The sequence below is a fragment of the Hippopotamus amphibius genome, chromosome 2 (assembly GCF_030028045.1).
Source record: "Hippopotamus amphibius kiboko isolate mHipAmp2 chromosome 2, mHipAmp2.hap2, whole genome shotgun sequence".
Classification (NCBI taxonomy): Eukaryota; Metazoa; Chordata; class Mammalia; order Artiodactyla; family Hippopotamidae; genus Hippopotamus; species Hippopotamus amphibius.
The window spans coordinates 49,847,349-49,866,803 of NC_080187.1; the positions used below are offsets into that span (position 1 = coordinate 49,847,349).

General features: G+C 39.6%; 1 protein-coding gene across 14 annotated transcripts in view; it reads left to right on the forward strand.

Moving 5' to 3' along the window:
* The window catches only part of TRPM3 (transient receptor potential cation channel subfamily M member 3), an 827,818-nt gene that overhangs the window by 549,630 nt on the left and 258,733 nt on the right, over positions 1–19,455 (forward strand). For all 14 annotated transcript variants that reach the window (XM_057720878.1, XM_057720880.1, XM_057720881.1 and 11 more), the window contains exons 2-3: positions 8,446–8,525; positions 9,851–10,055. In XM_057720878.1, coding sequence (XP_057576861.1) covers positions 8,446–8,525; positions 9,851–10,055 — 285 coding nt within the window. The remainder of the gene's footprint in view (positions 1–8,445; positions 8,526–9,850; positions 10,056–19,455) is intronic.

The window sequence follows — 19,455 nt, forward strand, 5'->3', positions numbered from 1 at the left end:
TTAAATATTATAAATAGATCCAGCTGTTAAAAGAAAAATGCATCTGCGTGCTACCTTCAGGAAACATGGGTCCATCTGATGTCATCATCTTACAGGTGAAGAATTAATGTGCAAGTAAATCAAATGTTGTCCCTAAGTCCCCTATGTGTGTTGAGCATGTCCCAAACACAGTTCTAGATGCTGCAGTGACAGCAGTAACAAAATAAAATCACTGCCCTCGGGAACTTACATTCTAGTGGGGGACATAACAAAAAACAAAGACATAAACATATGGCATGATGCTAGGTAATGTGAAGGGCTGTGAGGAAAAGAGAGGGAAGTTATGGAATAGAAAGTGATGACACAGGTGTGCCTTCAGATGGGGGATCCAGGCCTCTCAGAGTTCCTGATGTGCTGATGGAGCAAGTTGTGGGCAATCTGAGGATGGAGCTATCCAAGCAGAAGGAACAACACAAGCAAAGGCACCTGCGAACTTGCCTGACGTGCTTGGGGAAGAGCCAAGACAAGCTAGTGGTGGTGCCATGGAAGCCTGGTTCTTAGGATCACCACCCCCTCCCCCACTGCCCCATCAGACAGACCCCCTTTCTGTATAGCAAGAGCTGACCAGTACACACCAGTTCCAGCCCACTGCCTGTTTTATTGGAATGCAGCCATGCTCATTTGTCTATGTCTGGCCTATGAGAGCTTTTGTGCTGCAACAGCAGAGTTGAATGTTGCGACGGAGCCTGTGTGACCCACAGAGAGTCTAAATTATTTATCATCTGGTGCTTTACAGAAAATGTTTACTGACTCCTCCTCTATATCATGCTCCTGTTGTTGTCATTGTTGTTAAACGTGGACATCACAGAAAAGAATGCTTTGGACATCTTTGTAAAAATGAAATACAAATCATTCGTGTCAAAATCTAGTTTCTGCTTGTAGAAAATCTGATTTCATTTTTTTCAAATTGAGTTATGTACCAGTGGAAACTGTTAGTATATTTAATTCAAATGTGATCTTTTTCTTTAATGATGAATTGGGAGAATAAGGTAATCTGCCATTACATAAAGACAGGAGTGAAGAATAACCACAGTTTGCATTACACTTGTGATTTCCTCTTGTTAGTATTCAAGTTATATTCTCTCTAAACTACATCCGAAACAGATGGGTGATATATCCTATCAGGAGTTGGAGTTGTGTTGTTGGGTAGTGCATAGGATTCTTAAAAGACCCATATGGGCAGTGTGGCCCAGAGCTACAAGTCTCTTTGGAGCTAATTACCTTCTCAAATCAAAGGGTCGTGATCATCTGTGACCTCATATGAAAGAAATGCTGTGCTGATTTTACCTGGGGCTTCCTTGTTCACATAGACAGAATGCTCATGGTTCTGGTGACAGTATTTTTGTCTTTGGTGTAAAGGTCATGGAAGGTGCCTCATGTTCTTGTCCCTATAAAATATTTCTCTCTAGGAAGGAAAAATAAGCAAAAAGAAAAACAGCAACAAAAAATGAGTAAGGCTAGAGAGAATCAGGTTTAAAAAAAATACATGGGCAATATTTAAAAGACTCACTGTGGATCTGATTGAACTCAAGATTTAAAGTACGTCAGATGAAGAACTGAAGTAGTATCTAGTGAAGAGGGAAGATGAGAAAGCTGAATTTTTCAAATATTTGTTACATTGGGAGGATTATCTGTAACCAATTTTAGTCTCACAGGCAATCTAGAGCTACTAGGTCAGTGTCTCTCAGACGCCTGCCTGCCAACCAACCCTCCCCCTCTTCTTCCATCTCTTCCTCCTCTTTTCTGTTCCCTTCCCTGCTTCTCTCTCTCTCTGTCCGTCTCCGTCTGTCTGTCTTTCTGTCTGTCTCTCCCCCCTTTATACCCTAGAAAACTCACCCTGTACCTTACAGAACTTCCCTTTCCAAATATTACCCACTGAGCCATCTCTTTTAACTGAGCTCTTCGTAAGTCACTTCCTGAACTGCTCTTTCCCAGTGACTTCCCATCATCATAAGGTCGAGCTTAACAGCCAGAAAAAAAATCTGGAAACCATCTGACCACATAGAATATAGTTTCATGACTATAAATATATGGTCATAGAAGAAAACTTTGGAAAATATAAAAAAGCACAAGGAAGAAAATAAAAATTAGCTACAGTTTCCACTTTAGTATATTCCCAATCATCTCTGTATCTATTTAAAATTTAATTATTCTCTACTTACAATTTTGTCTTGCTTTTCTCACATAATGATGTGAGAATGTATATTTCTCTATGTAATTAAATAGTCTTCTGAAACCTGTTTGTAATCATCAGACAGCTTGAACCATTGCTTAGTTACCCTCCTATCAACGGACTTTTAACCTGTTTCCAATTTTTCTGTATTATTTATAACAATGCTGGTGAACATCTTTGTGTGCTCACATCTCTGTTGATTCCCTAAGAATAAATGCATAGGACTGTTACAGCCGCATAGAAGGAAGGGTATGTACATTATTAAGGCCATCACTGCATATTATTCTGCAGCCAGCTGAAGACTGTCAAAGGGACTTCTCCATCTCGTGTTTAACGCTAACACTCAGTCCGATGATGCATTTCACTCACTGTAATGTTTCCTCAGTTGAAAGTCACTAAGTAGATTTTTTGCCCCTTGTCTCTGCGGAAACCTTGGGAAGTGAGAGACCAGAAGATGCGGGAGTTTGAAAGAGATCCATCCTGGAAACAACAGAGAGGCAGGGAGAAGGCTATGGATCTGATCCAAGATGGAAATAAGTCACCCAGTTCATATTGTGACTCTCAGGGAGTGCCCACATAACACATACTGGGCTTTGACAGGAGATGTGGGAAAATGAAGCTCAAAGTGACACTGCCCTCACAGGTTCACAGCCCACAGAGTTGAGAGTGAACACATCTCTCAGCTCTGACTTCCGTGTGCAAGAAGAGATAAGTTCTTTGGAGATGAAATGCTCACGTATTCACTTTTTTAAAGTATTTTTGCCTTGTTGAAAGTTGAGCTCTCTTCTTCTCCAATTTGTTTGCTTATCTAGCTAAGAACTACCATTATCTAAAAAACTTACTTTTGGAAGATATTTGAAAGAGCCCTTTTGTGGTGTATGAGGCAGAACCTCTAGGTTGCCCTCTCCCCAGATAAACACATCACAATGCCACTGCTTCCAGCCTGCATCCATGAGCTGTAATAGTCCCAGCTCATCTTTTTTTAATAGGGAAACAGGGGGGTGTAGGTTTCTAGTCACACATTTACAGTCGTGGGGGAGGTGTTGCAGGATAAGAAGTGTGATCAGTTTTATCATTTATTGGCATTTCAGAAGTTGTGGAAGGTTACTGACAAACCCCAACTTTATTCTCCTCGGGCTCACATTCAGGGACCCAACTATCCTTTTGAAACATTCAGAGTTTTTAGCAGTTCCTCTTTAAAGAAATGCTATCATTCCATCCTTTGGGGAGGAATGAACAATGCCGCTTGTGTATTCAAACCACTCGGAGCATTAATATACTGTTTCTTTAGAAGGATTTGCTTTCCAAAGTTGAACTTTTCAGAACTCAGAACACCTTATCACACTTTCACAAGCCTTCTCTCTGAAAATGGAAAAAGAAAAGGGGGGAGCGCCTGTCCGGACTTGTGCCAGTTAAATCGGATCTCTCCGGGGATTTGTTTTTCTTCTGGCGTCAGATTAGATGTTCAAATCAAGCAGTGTTTGAGGGCTGCGAGGGAGTGTCCATGGGATTCTTAGTGAGGCTAATCCCAAAGCAGCACATTCCAAGGGGCTAATCTGCCCAAGTTCATTGCTTACTTGAAACGTCTCTCGGGGGAAGAGCTGGGCAAGTGACTTTTTTTCCAGTGGGCGGTCATAAGAGCATTATTAACGGGATGACCAGCCCCAGACGCAGCAAAATGAAAGCAACAGGAGCTGCTCGTGGGACTGCCTTTGCCACTGCCCAGAGTCAATGCTCAGGTAAAATGATTTCAGCTCATTTTCTTCTTGTTCAACCTCCCAATATTGGATCTGCGGATCTAGAAGAAGACCCGGGGAATGCCGGGGAGATGTTGAGGGAAAGCGAAAGGTAAAAGTGAACACAGACATTCAGTACTTTGGGATCTTTTGTGTTGTGTTCTGATTAGGGCAGAGTGTACATATGAAACCTGAGAGTCTCACAATGAGGGATGTAGTAAAGTTTTGCTCGTAATTTGTTCCTATAAAGTAAGTGGACTCTTTTTTTCTAATCTTGCAATTACTGGTCTGGGTTGGCGTCCTTCTGTTAAGTTGCCCTGTTAAAGGGTAGGTTGCAATAGCAGTTTCTGAGACTTTCTGGAGACAGATTTAATACATACTCTATGAAAGTACTTGTAAATCATTCCTGCCTGGAGAAGGTTTTGATTCTGTAGCTAGTGGGGAGTGGGTGATTAGAAGAGTCAAAGAAGTTTGGGGGACTAATGTTTGTAGCAGTCTTTGTGAAAAAGAGTTGAAACCTGGTTAAATGAAACAGTTTTTTTTTTCTTTTTTTCAGTTCCTATTATTTTGATGCTTTATTGACTGTATATTTGACTTTCAAAATTCATACATACTTTATTCTTTGAGGGTAATCATTGTACTTTGTCTAAAATGTGAATGTCCTCATCTTTGTTTTGAATAAGATGTCCTTTAATTATTAGCCTTTGAAAAACACTTCCCTATTACACATCACACATGACCGATAATGCAGAAAGACTAGACAGAGAAGAGCCCTTCACCAACTCAGTCATGGTGATGTGACTGTTCTACCTTTAGAAAAGTGATTTTCTGAGAGCTGATAGAAGCCACCTTTTCTACGAGTACATGAGCCCTCTGAAGCATATTTAAAAAGAAGAGATTTTAGGGCACGCTGTGGAAGTTTTGCATTAGAAGAGAGTTAAAGATTGAGCTAGAAATATGGCATGTCACACTGTTTTGTGCTTTCTAACAACAAGGATAGCCATTCTGAGCTAACTTAGATGTTACAGCTAAGTATAAAGCTTCACACAGAATACTTCAAAGCCTTTGAACAAAAGCAAAAGGGATTAGTTTAGGGTACAAGTTAAATCATGATTATACATCAAATGTGCCTTTTCCAAGAAAATGATTTTTAAAATCTAATATCTGTCCACACTGAATAAAAGCACAAGAAAGCAAAGCCCACAGTAAAGCATAGCAAATTGTGCATGATATTTGGTAGAATTCCTAATTTATGTGCTATACATGCATTCTTCCTGTTACGTATTATGCTTTTCTTCTCAAAAAAGAGAATTCAACTCAATTATGAATGATGGAAAGATTTTTTTACATTACATTTCTTTTCCCCCCTCCCAATTTTCTGTGCCTTTGCAACACAAGTTGTTAGTTTCCTAATAATAAGAAATAGAAACTGATCCTCAATTCCTTTGCTGACAATGAAGTAGCTTTTCACCTTTGAGACGGTAATTAAGTTGCTAAACTGCACACAAGTCAAACAAGTTGGCAATCCATGTGCAGTCATTCTTACTACACACCATCTGTGTAAAACTTCCAGGACCTTCCACATTGAAACCAGAATCCATGAGTGAGGGAGATAATGGAGGTGCCCTTGAAAAGTCTAATCTATTTGTCATGGCCCCCAGATTCTCAAGTTGGAAGTCCTGTGTGATTACATTTCTCTGTTGTAGCCGTTATAATAATTCCCCCTTCTCTTACTTCTTTCTCATATTCTGATGTCTGCCTAATGTTCCACCTCAATCTTTGAGTCCAAGGAGAGAGGAATAGAGAGCAGTGTTCATTAGTCCACTTGTGGGGACTGGAAGGGGGAAACAAGCGGGGGAGAGGTGCAAGTGTGAACTGTTCTCAGACATGCCTCTGGAAGGCACTCCCAGGCATGCCCAGATGGTGCTGCCTAGATCTAGAGTATTTAATACCAATAACATCTAATTTCGAGAGGCAATTGAGCAGTGTGAACTCTGGAGTCAGGCTACTCAAGTTCAAACTCTTCTAATTTGCTGCATCTCTGACTTAATTTTTTCATTGGTAAAATGGACATAGTAGTACTTCCCTCATGGGGTTCTTTTCAGGCTCCATGGAGATAATACACATACGGCACAATTCCAGGCACATGATGAACCCTTAATTAAAGGTTAAGCATTGTTATTACCTACTGAGTGCCTACTGCATGCCAGGTGCTTTCCCTGAATCATTTGCTTTGATTAATATAATAACTCTCCAAAGTAGTTGTGGTATCCTCATATTATAGAAAAGTCTCAGGGAAGTTAAATAACTTTTCTATATACCTTTCTTGCAGCCAGCCAGGCCTTCTGGGAGTGTATCATCTCCAGTGCAAAGTGAGATCAATTTAGGTCAAATCTGCTACAGCAATTTCATAGTACTCTCATCTAAACCTTTATCTGAACTTTTACCAGACCAACCTAGGACTGGTCCCTCTTCTTGAAGTGAAAACTTGGTACCTAAATAATGACAACAACTCTGTTTGTCAGGCATTAAATTTGTGCCTATTTTATAGAAGAGGAAAACTGAGGGTCAGAGGAATTATATGACTGTTTGTCCAAGCTGCAGAGTCCCATTCATGACACTTTTTCTAACTGCAGATGTCATTGTCTACCCGTGATACTGCCATTCCTGCTTTCTTTCAGGGAATATTGATCAGCATTCCCTGAAATTCCCAGGTGCTTTTGCAAAAGGTCCTTCTGAATGCTAGCCAAAGTGGGTCACAAAAAAAAAGGAAAAGTATGCTCTCCCTTTTCTGCTCCCCAAGGTGTAGGAAAAGTTGGTTTCAGATATCGACTGAGGAATATTTTTACCATCTATTTGCCAAGAGATGTTATCAAACAAAGTATTCAGTTTCTAGGAAAAATCACAGCCTATGAATAGTTTAACTTACAGGCTTTTTATGAAGATAAAGACTGGTTATCTGTGCTGCTAAGCTCATTTCTGTGGCAAAGACGTAGCCACTAGTTTTTCCTATGTATCTGAGAAGAAAAATTATTGAGAATAGACACTGGGGCTTTTTCCATGTCCAAACGACAAACAACTGCAAATGTTACCTTTGTGGTGTGAGGGTGCAGAGGGCCACCTGGACCCAGGGATCTCTGTGGCAGTGTGGGTGCTCCTTTTCATGTGGACAGTGCATAAACACTCAGAAATTATGCGACCTGATTGTAACCATGACTGGAACAGGATGCTGGTCCTTTGTACCCCGCAAATATCCCCTGCGTTGCCGCTTTGTCATGAGTATAAGACAACTACTTCCTTCTGTGCCACATGCTAGCTCCACTGTGAGAGAGGAGGGAGATGCAATATTAAGGGATTAAGGGCAAACCAGACCTTAGCACAACTTATACAGACATTTGGGTCCCTGGCAGACTCAATATCAATTACAGCCAACAAGCAGGGGCTTGTAATAGTTAACAGTGGCCACTGAGACAGGCCAGGTAAACAGCTTGGTTGTGCTTTGGCCCCGTATATTTTAAAAATAGGAATTTAGTTCTGATGCTGGGTTAGAGAGAAGATGAAACCATGTAGAAATAACATTACACGTTACTCTAGCAACTTCTGTCTTAAACACGCGCTTAGAAGGGAATCTTCTGAGTAGCTTACTGGATTTCAGTAAGGAGTCAGGAGACCCCTCTACTGTTTCAAATGCTGGTAAAGAAAGGGGTTAAGGGATGGAGGATGGACACTGCTTTGGAACAAAGATGATACAGTTTGTGAAATCTTCCTTTATCCTTCTGGGAACCCAATCTTAGTGGCCAGGCTTCTGGGTGGACAGTCCCAACCATGTTCATTCTAAGAAGCCGTGTTTGCTGTGCTAAAAGGTGTGTGGGATGCCAAAAAATGTGGTATCTTCCTTCCTTCCAAAGGCATTACCTATGAAATTTTGGACTGTGATGAAGACATTTATCTTCCTTATGTTTCCATTTCCTTTTTTCCTCTCCGTCTCAAGCACTGCTAATTTGGATTTCAGAAAAAGCATAGTGATGGATTAAGGTTCAAATTATGTAATTTCCTCACCGTTTTTCTTTCTTTCTATAAGGAAAATCTAATGGAAGTGTCAGTTATGAAAACCTTATGCTTATTTAGACATATTTCTTTCTACCACTGAATACTTATCTAAAGGGTTACAACCATCCAGCTCCATGGCTTTCATTTTCTCTGTAAATAGCATTATTTTTCTTTTCTTCAAAAGTTATTTTGAACTTGTATATAGTATCATTACTAACATTTTTTTTTATGGTCATTTCCTTTAACTCTCGTATCATAATGTTAAATAACCTAATCAGATTCTGGTAGTAATTGATTTTGTTATATGCAGCATTTATGTGTGAAGTAACCACAATTTCAATTCAGTTTATGAGACACTAGTCTATTAAATGATTATGAAATTTTGCTTTCTAGTCAAAAATACTTAAAGGTTGTGTTCACCTTTCCTCTTCTTTTTTTTTTTTTCAGGCTCAGAAGTCCTGGATAGAAAGAGCATTTTATAAAAGAGAATGTGTTCACATCATACCCAGCACCAAAGACCCCCATAGGTAATCTTGCTGTCTCTATAATGTAGCAAGAACTTGAAGTAGCAATTATGGGAACAAAACTATGATAGCAATCACTATCCATTGCAAGAGAACCAATGTTAAATTAAAGATCATTTTTTAATTGTCACTGGACATCTTTGAAGCTATCTCACATATACACACCACATAATATGTCATGCCTGAAGTTAATTCTCTGAGAGCCTGTACAAAATAAGAGATACACCATCAGGAAGGGAATTCATCACTGTCTATAAAAATGGGAGATATATATATATTTAGTATGGTTACTGGTTTTCCCTTTCCAGCATTTCATGAAAATGCTTAGTTTTTACCAGCATGCTCTGCTACAGCAAAAAAAAAAAAAAAAAGACTTTTAAGTGAAGTACTCCTAGCAGATTACTAATTAGACTGCAGACCTTCAAATTTCTATCCAAGCACATTTTTAATATTCTGCTTACCTTCCTGAAGATCAACAGTATATAAGGAAGGAAGCATTTGGGATAAAGTAACAGATGAACGTCTGGAAATGCCTTTATGAAAAGGCAATATAATGAAGTAGTTTAAAATATATACTCTGGAATCATATAGACCAGCTGTATAACCTTGAACAAATTACCTAACCTTCAAAACTATAATATTTTACCCGTAAAATGAGTGCCACACTGTTAGTATTTAGTAAATGATAACTATGTATCAGTATTATTGCTAATAGTCATAATAGTACTAGTAATAAAGTATGAAGGACATTTTCATGATGTAAGGAGTGAATTTTGTTTTCAAATATCTTGTGAATAATTTTTTCATTGTTTCTTCAAGAACACTTAAGCTGCAGATTTTTGTTCTCAGAATTGGATATTTGATAGTGAGTGTCAATTGGGAAAAGACAAGTTAGGTCATGACTCACCTATGATTGAGAGTCCTTATTAAATGTGCCTGTTAAAATTCTTCCCTCAAAGCTGTTCAGTGTCCTTCATGTAAGATTTGGTAAATGGGAGGAGTGAGAAGTAGAAAAATCTACAGGACTTTTGTTCTTAGGTTCCAGTCCTGAACAATATGGCAGATGTGAAAGGGGGTGGATGCAGGACAAGAGGCATGTTACAGCCTATGCAGCTAAAGGAAAACAAGGAGGGACCAGAAAAGAAAAGATACGTATGTCAAGTGAATCCTGACTTCACCATTTGCCAGATATGGCCACATTATGGGTTCCGCCTGAAAACTGACTCACTGTCTTGCTACAGTTTGTAGGTTTCTCCAGCAGGTTGCCTTCAGTGTATATTCCAGTTGTCGCTAATACAAGGGGTTCACTTTGACCTCTTATGTTATAGGTGTTGCTGTGGGCGTCTAATAGGCCAGCATGTCGGTCTCACTCCCAGCATCTCAGTTCTTCAGAATGAGAAAAATGAAAGTCGCCTCTCCCGAAATGACATCCAGTCTGAGAAGTGGTCCATCAGCAAGCATACTCAACTCAGCCCCACCGATGCTTTTGGGACCATTGAGTTCCAAGGAGGCGGCCATTCCAACAAAGCCATGGTAATCAGAAACCATTCAGTCGCTTCTCAAATTCTATCTCAAGTCCTGCAAAGGAGTGGTGAAGAGCTGGAGATTCAGTCTTTGGGCTGAATACCAACCTTGCCAGTTCCTGCCTGGGCGACCTGCTCTAATTACATTGCTCCTGTGTATCTCTGCTCTTCCTCTATCAAATGGGGGAAAGAAAACCTTCCTCCCAGAATTTTTAAAATAATTAGTATGAGATCAGACATAGTCACTATTGTTTTTAATAACAATAACAAGTAGCTTTCTATAGTTATCTACTGATGGTTATTTTATTTTCTGGGTCTCATTCATTGAGACATGTTTTTCTAACTCCTTTGGTAAAAAATATCTTACCTTTAGGTCTCTGTTTTATTCTATTGGTAACTAGCATTTCTCTCAATTTAAGGTAGAAACGATCATCCCAGACTATTTCCCTCCCCGTTCAAACAGAGCTCTTGCCATACAAACTGAATGCTTTTTCTTAAAGCAGCTGCGTTCAATAATGTTCTCAATAGAACAACTGTATATGAAAAGCATTTTTTTGGAAAGGAGGCATTAAGAAATATACAAATTTTACTTCAAAGAGTTGTCACTTCTAAATTTTAGCTTTCATCATGGACCTCTCTCTACTTGGCTGACAGATTTTGCCAGGAGAAAAGTCTGCCATGTGTTTTTGGAAATTCTAGAAATGCTGTATTCCAGCAAGCTTGCTTCTAACTGTTGAGAGAGGGAGAGAGAGAGAGTTAGTTGAGGGTGGAAACAGTTGGAGGTGGCTGTTCTCAGGCATGCCACAGAGTTTTCTGAGTTTGGAGAGGAAATTTTGCTTAGAGAAGCATACTGTAAAATGCAAGGGAAGTCACTTCACAGCAGTTACAGTCTGTGCAGTAAAGCCACCTTTCTCTTTCCTCTTCCCTCCCTTTTCCCTCATGCCTGCCCCCCTTCCCACTGCAGTATTTTCTGCACCGAGGATGGCTGACCAAGCTATTCTCAGAGTTCTTCCCTAAGAAAATTAATTCTGAGCAATATATTGGAAAGGAGGATGTTATGTGCAACCCCCAGCAAGGCCTTGGAAAACAAAGAAAGGTTTAGGTAGTCTTGACCTGGACAGAAGCAATAAAAATGGAGATTTGGTAACTTCTTCACCCACTTAAGGGATGGAGATGCCCACACAAGATCCTTAAGGTTTCCCAACTCAGCACAGTCCCCAATCACAGTATGAGATTGAACCATATGCAGTGCGGATCCTCTGGAACCATGCATTAATTAAAGTCACGCAAGTTCTCCCTATAAGAAAAGTGCTGCAGATGAAGAAGTGGTTTAGTGGTCAACAGTCATTATAGAGTAGTATACCCAGTGACTTCATGGGGTGTAAGCATCATCCCACAAGCCCAGAGGCAGATGGTAAACTTGAAGCCATCATTTCCTTCATGAACATGCAGTGTCCGTCAAATATAGAGCATAAGTTTGTTCTTAAGTAGAGCATTCCTCTGAAGTCATCACCTGGGAAGATTCTAGTTACCGTGATGCACCAGTGCGCAGAATGTGTTTGGGGGACTGATTTCAGACAGTTTATAGATCGCAAGAGAAAAGCACTCTGTGTTTTCTTCAAATGATGTTTTTGATCAGAAGTTAATCCCAAGTACCTAAAATTCAAAAAACTTGGGCTTAGTTACAAATGGCTTCTGCTAGTTTTTAAAAATCAGGCCTACTCTCAGAAGATAAAGTCCACCACTAAAAATTCTGAAAGAATGAAGTACTAGTTTGGAAGTGAAGAATGTGAGTTCTGGATGCAGACAGTCTAAGTTTATCCCAGAACCATCATAAATTTGCTGTGTGACATGAGAAACATTAAATTCTCTGGGCCTCAGTAATTTATTCTGTAATCTAGGAATAATACTACCATTATAAATGTTAAATAGATGGCAAGTCATCTGGCACAGTGCCAGGACGCATAATAGATGTAAAATTAATTTTAACTGCTATTCGTACTACTATCATCATTATTTGCTTCAGGCTCTGAAAATTTAAAAAAGTGTTTCCATTAATACTTTGAAGGACATACATTTGGGTGCGTATCTTGGTATATTATTTTAGAAAGTCAAATCATACTTTTTCAGTTAACCCTTTAAAATAATTCAAGAAGTTCTGATTTCTTCACCTAGTTCTTAAGCCCAGAATTGAAGCCACATTTCTTTGTTTATAGTCTGGCCTGTCACTTACTGGTTTATAATCTGGCACCGTTTATTTAACTTCGCAGTGCCTCAGTTTTCTCATCTGCAAAATGAGGATAGGAATTCCTGCTTTATAGGGCTGTAGCAAGGGTTAAGTGAGTCAATATGTATTAAGTGCTTAGAACAGTACCTGGTGTTAAAGCTAAATTAATGTTTGCTATGTTATTACTTCCACTAAGCATTCACTTACCATAGTTACAAGAGAGGCTTTGCAATCAATTAAAATAAGATGCATACTCTTGAAGTCATATAGAACTGTGTCTAAATGCTCACTCTCTCTGCCTAGTTAAAAAGTCTTGGTTAAACCAACTTAGCTGAGCCTCAAGATTTCTTATTTATAAAGTGGGCATGTTTTCCTTATGAGATGGTTACAAGGATTAGAGAGAATATAAAATCATCTGATGTACAGCTAGTGCTCAGTATTTTCATGAAAATCATAGTAATGGTGCAGTGAAGCAGCTTCCTTTACTTCCTAGGAATCCAAAAATATGTTATCATATTTCCACAGGAGTACCAGGCTGCATGAGCTGGCATTAGTGACAGTCACTAACTGGAGGCTACCACTGTGGACACTAGTTCATCAGTGACTCGAGACATATGGCTTGTAAACCACCACATTGTACACTTTGACTTCAACATTGAGTCAACCTCATGCATCCACTTATTTTGGCAAAACAGAAAATGAGCTGTTACTGGAGTTCTCTCTACTTTATTCACTGTAGACCTCAACAATTAAACAGCTACTGTGGGTGTGACATTTGTGCCTTTTATGATGGACGAAGCCAAGATTCCTTCTCATTATACAATTTTCTTCTACCTGAAATTTTTCCCCTCCTAAAAATTTCTAGTGAATTTGAAATTTTTAAGAACCCTGGAGACTGAAACTCCAAGTAAATGTACTAGAACATGTATCCTTCAAAGTATCAATCAAAATACTTTTGCAACTCTTTTCATGGTCTGTAGCAAATAATAATGACAGTCGCAATAATAATAGCAACTAAAACTTATTAAACGTCTACTATGTGCCCAGCACTGTGCTAAGTACTTTTATATAAATATATAGACATATATATAAACAAATATATATGTTTATATATTTCATGTTTATGACACTGGCATTATTATTCCTGTATGACAGAATAACATACTGTCGCAGAAAAGTTAAGTAATTTGCCCCATGTCACACAGCTAATATATAATATGTGTATATTATGATTTAACAGTATAGGAAAAACTTGAAGAGGCAGCTAGATCTTTCACTCTGTTCCAGAAGAGTGAACACATAAGGACATTGAACTTTGACAGCCCTCCCCAGGCCCCACATAGCTCTGTTGAACCCAGAGTTGTCTGCTGGCAGTCAGGTTAGGCAAAGTCAACTACATGATTTGTGGAGCCCAGTATAAAATAAAAATGTCGGCCCTCAGCAGAGGTAGGGAAATCAATGCCCCTTTCCCATGCCTGACAGCCCCAACCTGAAGTGGGTGGTCAGCCTGTCAGAGGATTGCCATCTCCACACTGGGCAATGCTCGGTATCTAGTAGGGGTGAGGCTTCCCACAGAGTTGCCCACAAACCCCACCATGGCACTGCCAGCCCAAGGCAAGGACAGATACATCCTTACCCTGCCCTGAAATGCTGCAGGCCACATACCCGACCCTCCCTCTGCCGTTGCCTGCACCCCAGGTCCCAGCCAGGGGTGGAGGGTGATGACGGAACACAGCCCTGTTGGCTGCCCCAGGCAGGGCTGGGGAGGGGAGGCTGGGCTGGCCAGGACGCTAAAGGCGGGAGCGGGTGGCTGAAATCCATCCCAGGGAGGCAGCAGGAGGTGGGATGTGGGAGCATGAACCACGTGTGAGCTGAGGCTCCAGGCCCTCTGCACATGCTCCACTGTCCCATCAGACTTCACTTACAAAACATGGATCCAAGGGGAAATTTGTCGAGAATTTCAAGACAGCAAGTGAAGAGCATTAAACCCTAAACACTGCCCCTTCTGAGCAGTGTGGCTGGGCTAGTGGCACGGCCATGAAGTCAGCACTGAGGTTAGGTCTTGCCTGCCCTAGATGGTCTCAGAACAGTCACTTCAAGGGGAAACCTCTCTTTCTGAGTCTCACCTGCCAAATGAGGACCACTTTTTCTTTTTTATTACAACCCAATATTTAGCAAGTGGGAGTCCCCACTGTTCACCTAGACACTATGAGCATTTTGTCCACTTTGGATACTTGGCCTTGAATTATTCTGATTCTCCTGTCTAGACAAAGGGGTGGGGTTATCCATAGGACAGATAACTTGTTTTATCAGGCAGGACAGTCATTTTGTGCCAACCCGTGCCTTCTCTACCTCTTGTTCTCGCCAACAAACCAACATGCAGTTCATCAAGGGAAAAATCAGCAACTACTGTCTGTTAAAGAGTGCCAGTCTTTAGAGGGGGAAGGCATGGTTAAATATTCACCAAGACTGAAGTGAAACAGGTCAACGAACTTAATGTGTCTTTGGTCCCCTTCTCCTGACAAGAATATTTGAAAGTTGAAATGATTTTTAACAAAACAGTCAAAAAAATTCTAGAGGGCAGATTAACTGTGACCTTCATTAATTAAAAAAAATTGATATAACATTAACTTTTTCCCTCAAGACAGCCAAAAATGAAGCACGTGGGTCTTCAAAATGCCGATGTGGTCTGGACACAATGTGAGGCAAAGTCGGCTGTAGTTTGCTACAGTTGGAGAAAAGGGACACGTTGTTAAAATGTGGTGGGCTATGTGAGAAGCATATCTCACACATGTACCTGTGTTACCACATAGACAGTACAGCACGGGCTCACAGAACTTTGATCACCGAAGACACTTGAGGGATCAATGCAATGGTTTTCTACTTGTAGGCTCACAATAACCTGTGGGGCTACTACCAATGCCCATGCCCAGGAATCATTCCCAGAGAGTCTCCTTCATTGATCTAGGATAGAGCTTGCACATCCAAAGTGTTTTATACGTTAGCCCGGTTATTCTACTGTTAGGCCAGGCTTAAACACTATTAAATAATCTCAGTCTCTCTACCTATTTTATAGATAGGGCAACCCAAGCCAAGAGAAGTTAAATTATTTTCTGAGAGTCATCCAATCATTTGACAAAGATAGTTCTCGAACTCAGCATCCTTAGGATTCCCCATCAGTTCTGTTTCTTCTCTGTCCTGTATTCCTGTTACAGACTATAGTAGATGTTTTGAAGGAAAGCTAATTACTATTATGTTTCTAACTCTGTATAAGGGTTTTGAAAACTTTCTAGTAGAATTATAAAATCACGCGTATTTGATGAGGTTAATTACACTCAAAAGCTGTGAGCAGGAAGAGTTCTTTGTAAAATTATATCCTAAGTTAATGGAACCATTTTCTGAGCCCTTCCCAGTATTTTGTGGTATTCTGTCCTCAATTCTCAGACTTGACAAACTTCAGTAAAATAACAGTGAAACCAGCGATTCTCATGCTTCACAGAGAGAGAAATTGTGACACAGAAAGAAGACGTTCAGAGCTGACAGTGAGGGGAGGATTCTCATTCCTCTCTCTTCTCTACACCAAGCCACATCCTACCAAAAAATGCAGGCCCTGGGCTATTAAATACATTCCTGGGCTATTAAACGACCTGGTAGTTCACACAGATATCTCGTAAAAACAAGAACATGAGGACCAAGGAAGAAAATACTAAGATATTAAAGCTCTGGTTTAGGCATTTTCTTACTAGACTAGGTTCCAGGTAACTTTTTAAAACTGACTTAGAGAGCAATAGCAAGATGGCCCCGCAGCAGACATTAGGTCCTTTCTCAAAGACTCTTCTTTATCTGGGGCTGAGTCTGTTAAATTATTTAGAAAAGAAAGCAGTGCTGGACTTAGACAGACTCTTATTTGCTTACTAATCATCTCTTCCAATTAATGCTGAGCTGACTTATGGACCAGGTAAGTATAACCTAATTAAGGACTTATATTTAAACCTCTCAAGTCATCCACATAATTCTCTTCGGGTTTTCTCTTGCTGTTTACTCAGCTTATTAGGTCAGGTTGAGCCGCTTATTACAGTTTTTGTATAATTTAGAGAATTATTCCTGTGCTTCATTTTCACACTTAGAGCTCTAACTATCGAGTCAGCCAGGATGCAAGCCTTCTTCTCTGAGCATTACCAGCGAGGGTGTGAGAGGGAGTAAGTAAGATTGAGGAGATACTCAGTGGGCTGGGGAGGCTGTCAGCAGCGTGACATCCACAACCTTATACTCATAAAATGCTTTAGGATTAAAACTGATTTTTTAAAAATTATCTTTCTTTGCATTATGCAGATTTGATCTGGGAATTGTTGACTGACATGCACAAAATACATTAAATAAACCCCAGTTCACAAAACAAAATAGCTAATCACTGGACTATAGCTAACCAAGCAGCTTGATATAGCATGGTATGATTTTTGAGGGGTTTTGTAATTGCTCTGTTTCTTTCCAGTATCCACCTTGAAATCCCTATACTATTGAACTGGAAGTACCTTTGGAAAACTTTTCTGAAACTGGGAATAAAACTAGAATGTATCAATATCACTTAAAGTTCTGATCTCAGTCGTAGACCTATAGAGAAGGCAGAACTGACCTTCCTCAAGGAACTCATCTTGTTCTAGAAAATTTTACACAAAAGCAGTTCTGGCAGAAAATTCATAGAGTACCCCTGCAACTAGGTCATATGCTTAGTGAAGTTTTATATTACTTCTAAACCTTTGGCTTATCAGCGTCCATCACCTGGAAGCACCTGTTATTTAACACTGAAGAATCACAAAAACAATATAAAATAAATTACATTGGCATTTTCACTCCCAAAGTTTTGTGGGTCATCAAACTAGTTATCCAATAACAGTGACACTTCACATTTGCATTCCAAATATTTTCTTTCTAGGGAACTTTTGCACATATTAAACTACCATAAGCATTAACTACTTGGTGCAAAACCAAAGTCTCCATGGACTTGGAAAGCTGACATCAGCAAAATTGTCTCAGCAGTCTGATGCAACTTATTCTCCTTGGCCACAACTTTAATTAAAAATACTCATTTAAAACGGGGCTACAAAGATTTAGAAAATGAAATGGTACTTGTCACAGTTCTCAACAGAAAGGATAAATGGGCGAACTTCCCACTACAAGCTCAGAAGAAAGGCATTAAAAATACCCTTAAAATTGATTTAGCTATAGTAGTTCCATTACTCAGAAAAAGTACTACTGAAATATACAAATTGATTATTTCCCAAAATTAAAGATGGCTTCACAGTGAGTTAGAAAGATTTGTCATTTACCATTTCCTAGAATGTAACCAGATTTATTGTTCTGTAGTTATTTTACCTTTGCATTTTAAAAGCTGGGCAAAATAATGTGAGTAAAAATTTAGGGCTAAAAAGGCAACTGATTAATTATCAGAGACAAATTGCTCCACGATGGGTCAAGTTCAGAATATCAAAGGAAGATTATTATTAGTCTTAATTAAACAGCCCCAGCCTGTTCTAAGTAGTGATGGCTGCTTCTCCACTCTCCAGCCTTCACCTACCCTGGGTGTAATAAAGGGAAGGACTCTGTCTGGTTTGTGACACCTCTGTGATCTCCCAGTTTAGTGCACTGAGGCCAAAGTAAAGTTGAATTCTGCTTTGACAAGTGAATAGTAACATTTCTAATGATGAAGCAGGTTAGAGTGGCTTTAAAAAAAACTGCAATGAAATCACCTGCTAAACGAAAAGAAATTTAGCAGCTAGAAACAGCAAAAACTCAAGAGTTTTAGTTACCAAAGCCCTGTGCCATTCGAACAAAACGAAAGCTCTAGTTTGCTATTATAGTCTCACTCACAAAATTTCATTTGTAATTTGCGGTTTGGAATTCAAAGTATGTGTTCTTGTGAAAATCAAGCTTGTATGCATTGGCCTCCAAAACACCTCAGAATAGATAAAATAGTACCATTCCAAGTAGAGCTAACTTCTGTTTTACACAGTACATTCTTTAGATGCTCTTCTGAATCTCATTAGCTCATCACACAGGCTTTCTGTTGCGAGGCAGGGGCACTAAGGATGGCAGTGCAGGCATGGGTAACTCATTTGAGCTCAATTTATTTCTAGAAATTAAAATTAGGGAACTAAGATCTTGAGGGAGAAGGATGGGATAGGTAGCCCCAGGCAGAGGTAGCATTGTCCCTCTGGACAGGTACTTTTTATAACTTGTACCAGTCACTCCCCAGAGAGCTCAGAGTTGAGAAACAAAGGGCTGCTTTAAAGGGGACATTAAAAAGCTAACGGCAAGTTATGTGGATCCTGTTGTATGCAGAAGTCGTTTATAATGTGCGTGCTTAGAACTCTTATCCAATTTATGTATGTTGATTTTTCTGCCATTCCAGGCATTTCCCACAATTTAATCTTTAGTGTTCTGTGTGGTGGTCAGGATCACCCTCATTTCACAAGAGAGGGTCTCAAACTGATCAGATTACTAACAGTGCCAGTGCTGTATCTGATGCTAGAGTGTGATGCCACACGTGATTGGGAAACCTGTAAACGGGAGCTCCCATCTCCTCATCAGAGTACTGCCCAGGTGACAAAATTTAATATACACAGTAGGAGGAATTCTTGTTATTTGTAAGGTGATCCCTTAGCAATTAATGAGCTCACAAATGGACAGCCAAAATTGCTTATCTTGACAACCAAAATAGCTCCTAATTTCAAATCACATTAACCATTTAGCAGGAATTGATTAATTGCTCTGGGTACAACTATTTATGACCTTGAAGCTGCTGATGCGACACGTGAGCTAACTGTTATATTACAAGCACCAGGAGAGCTTACTGAATGACCTGATTTTTATGAGTATAAGAATATAATTTAAAAATTGAAATCTCTGGGTAATTATAGAGTCATTTTATCCCTTAGTTTTAATTATCCTCTTATCCCTAAACTGTTTCCTTGAGCTGCTAAACAATAATATGACAAAAAGTAACAAATTGATTCATTTAAATACTTCCTTTTTAAAAAAATCTTTTATTCTCCAAGGGAAGGACAAAATAAATCTAAAATAATGGCCAACATTAAAGAAGCAGGGACACGCAGTATTTATGTTATTTATCAGCTTCTGGGTAATCAGGGGTGAGCTGTAGTTAATCATGTGTTCCTTTGTATAA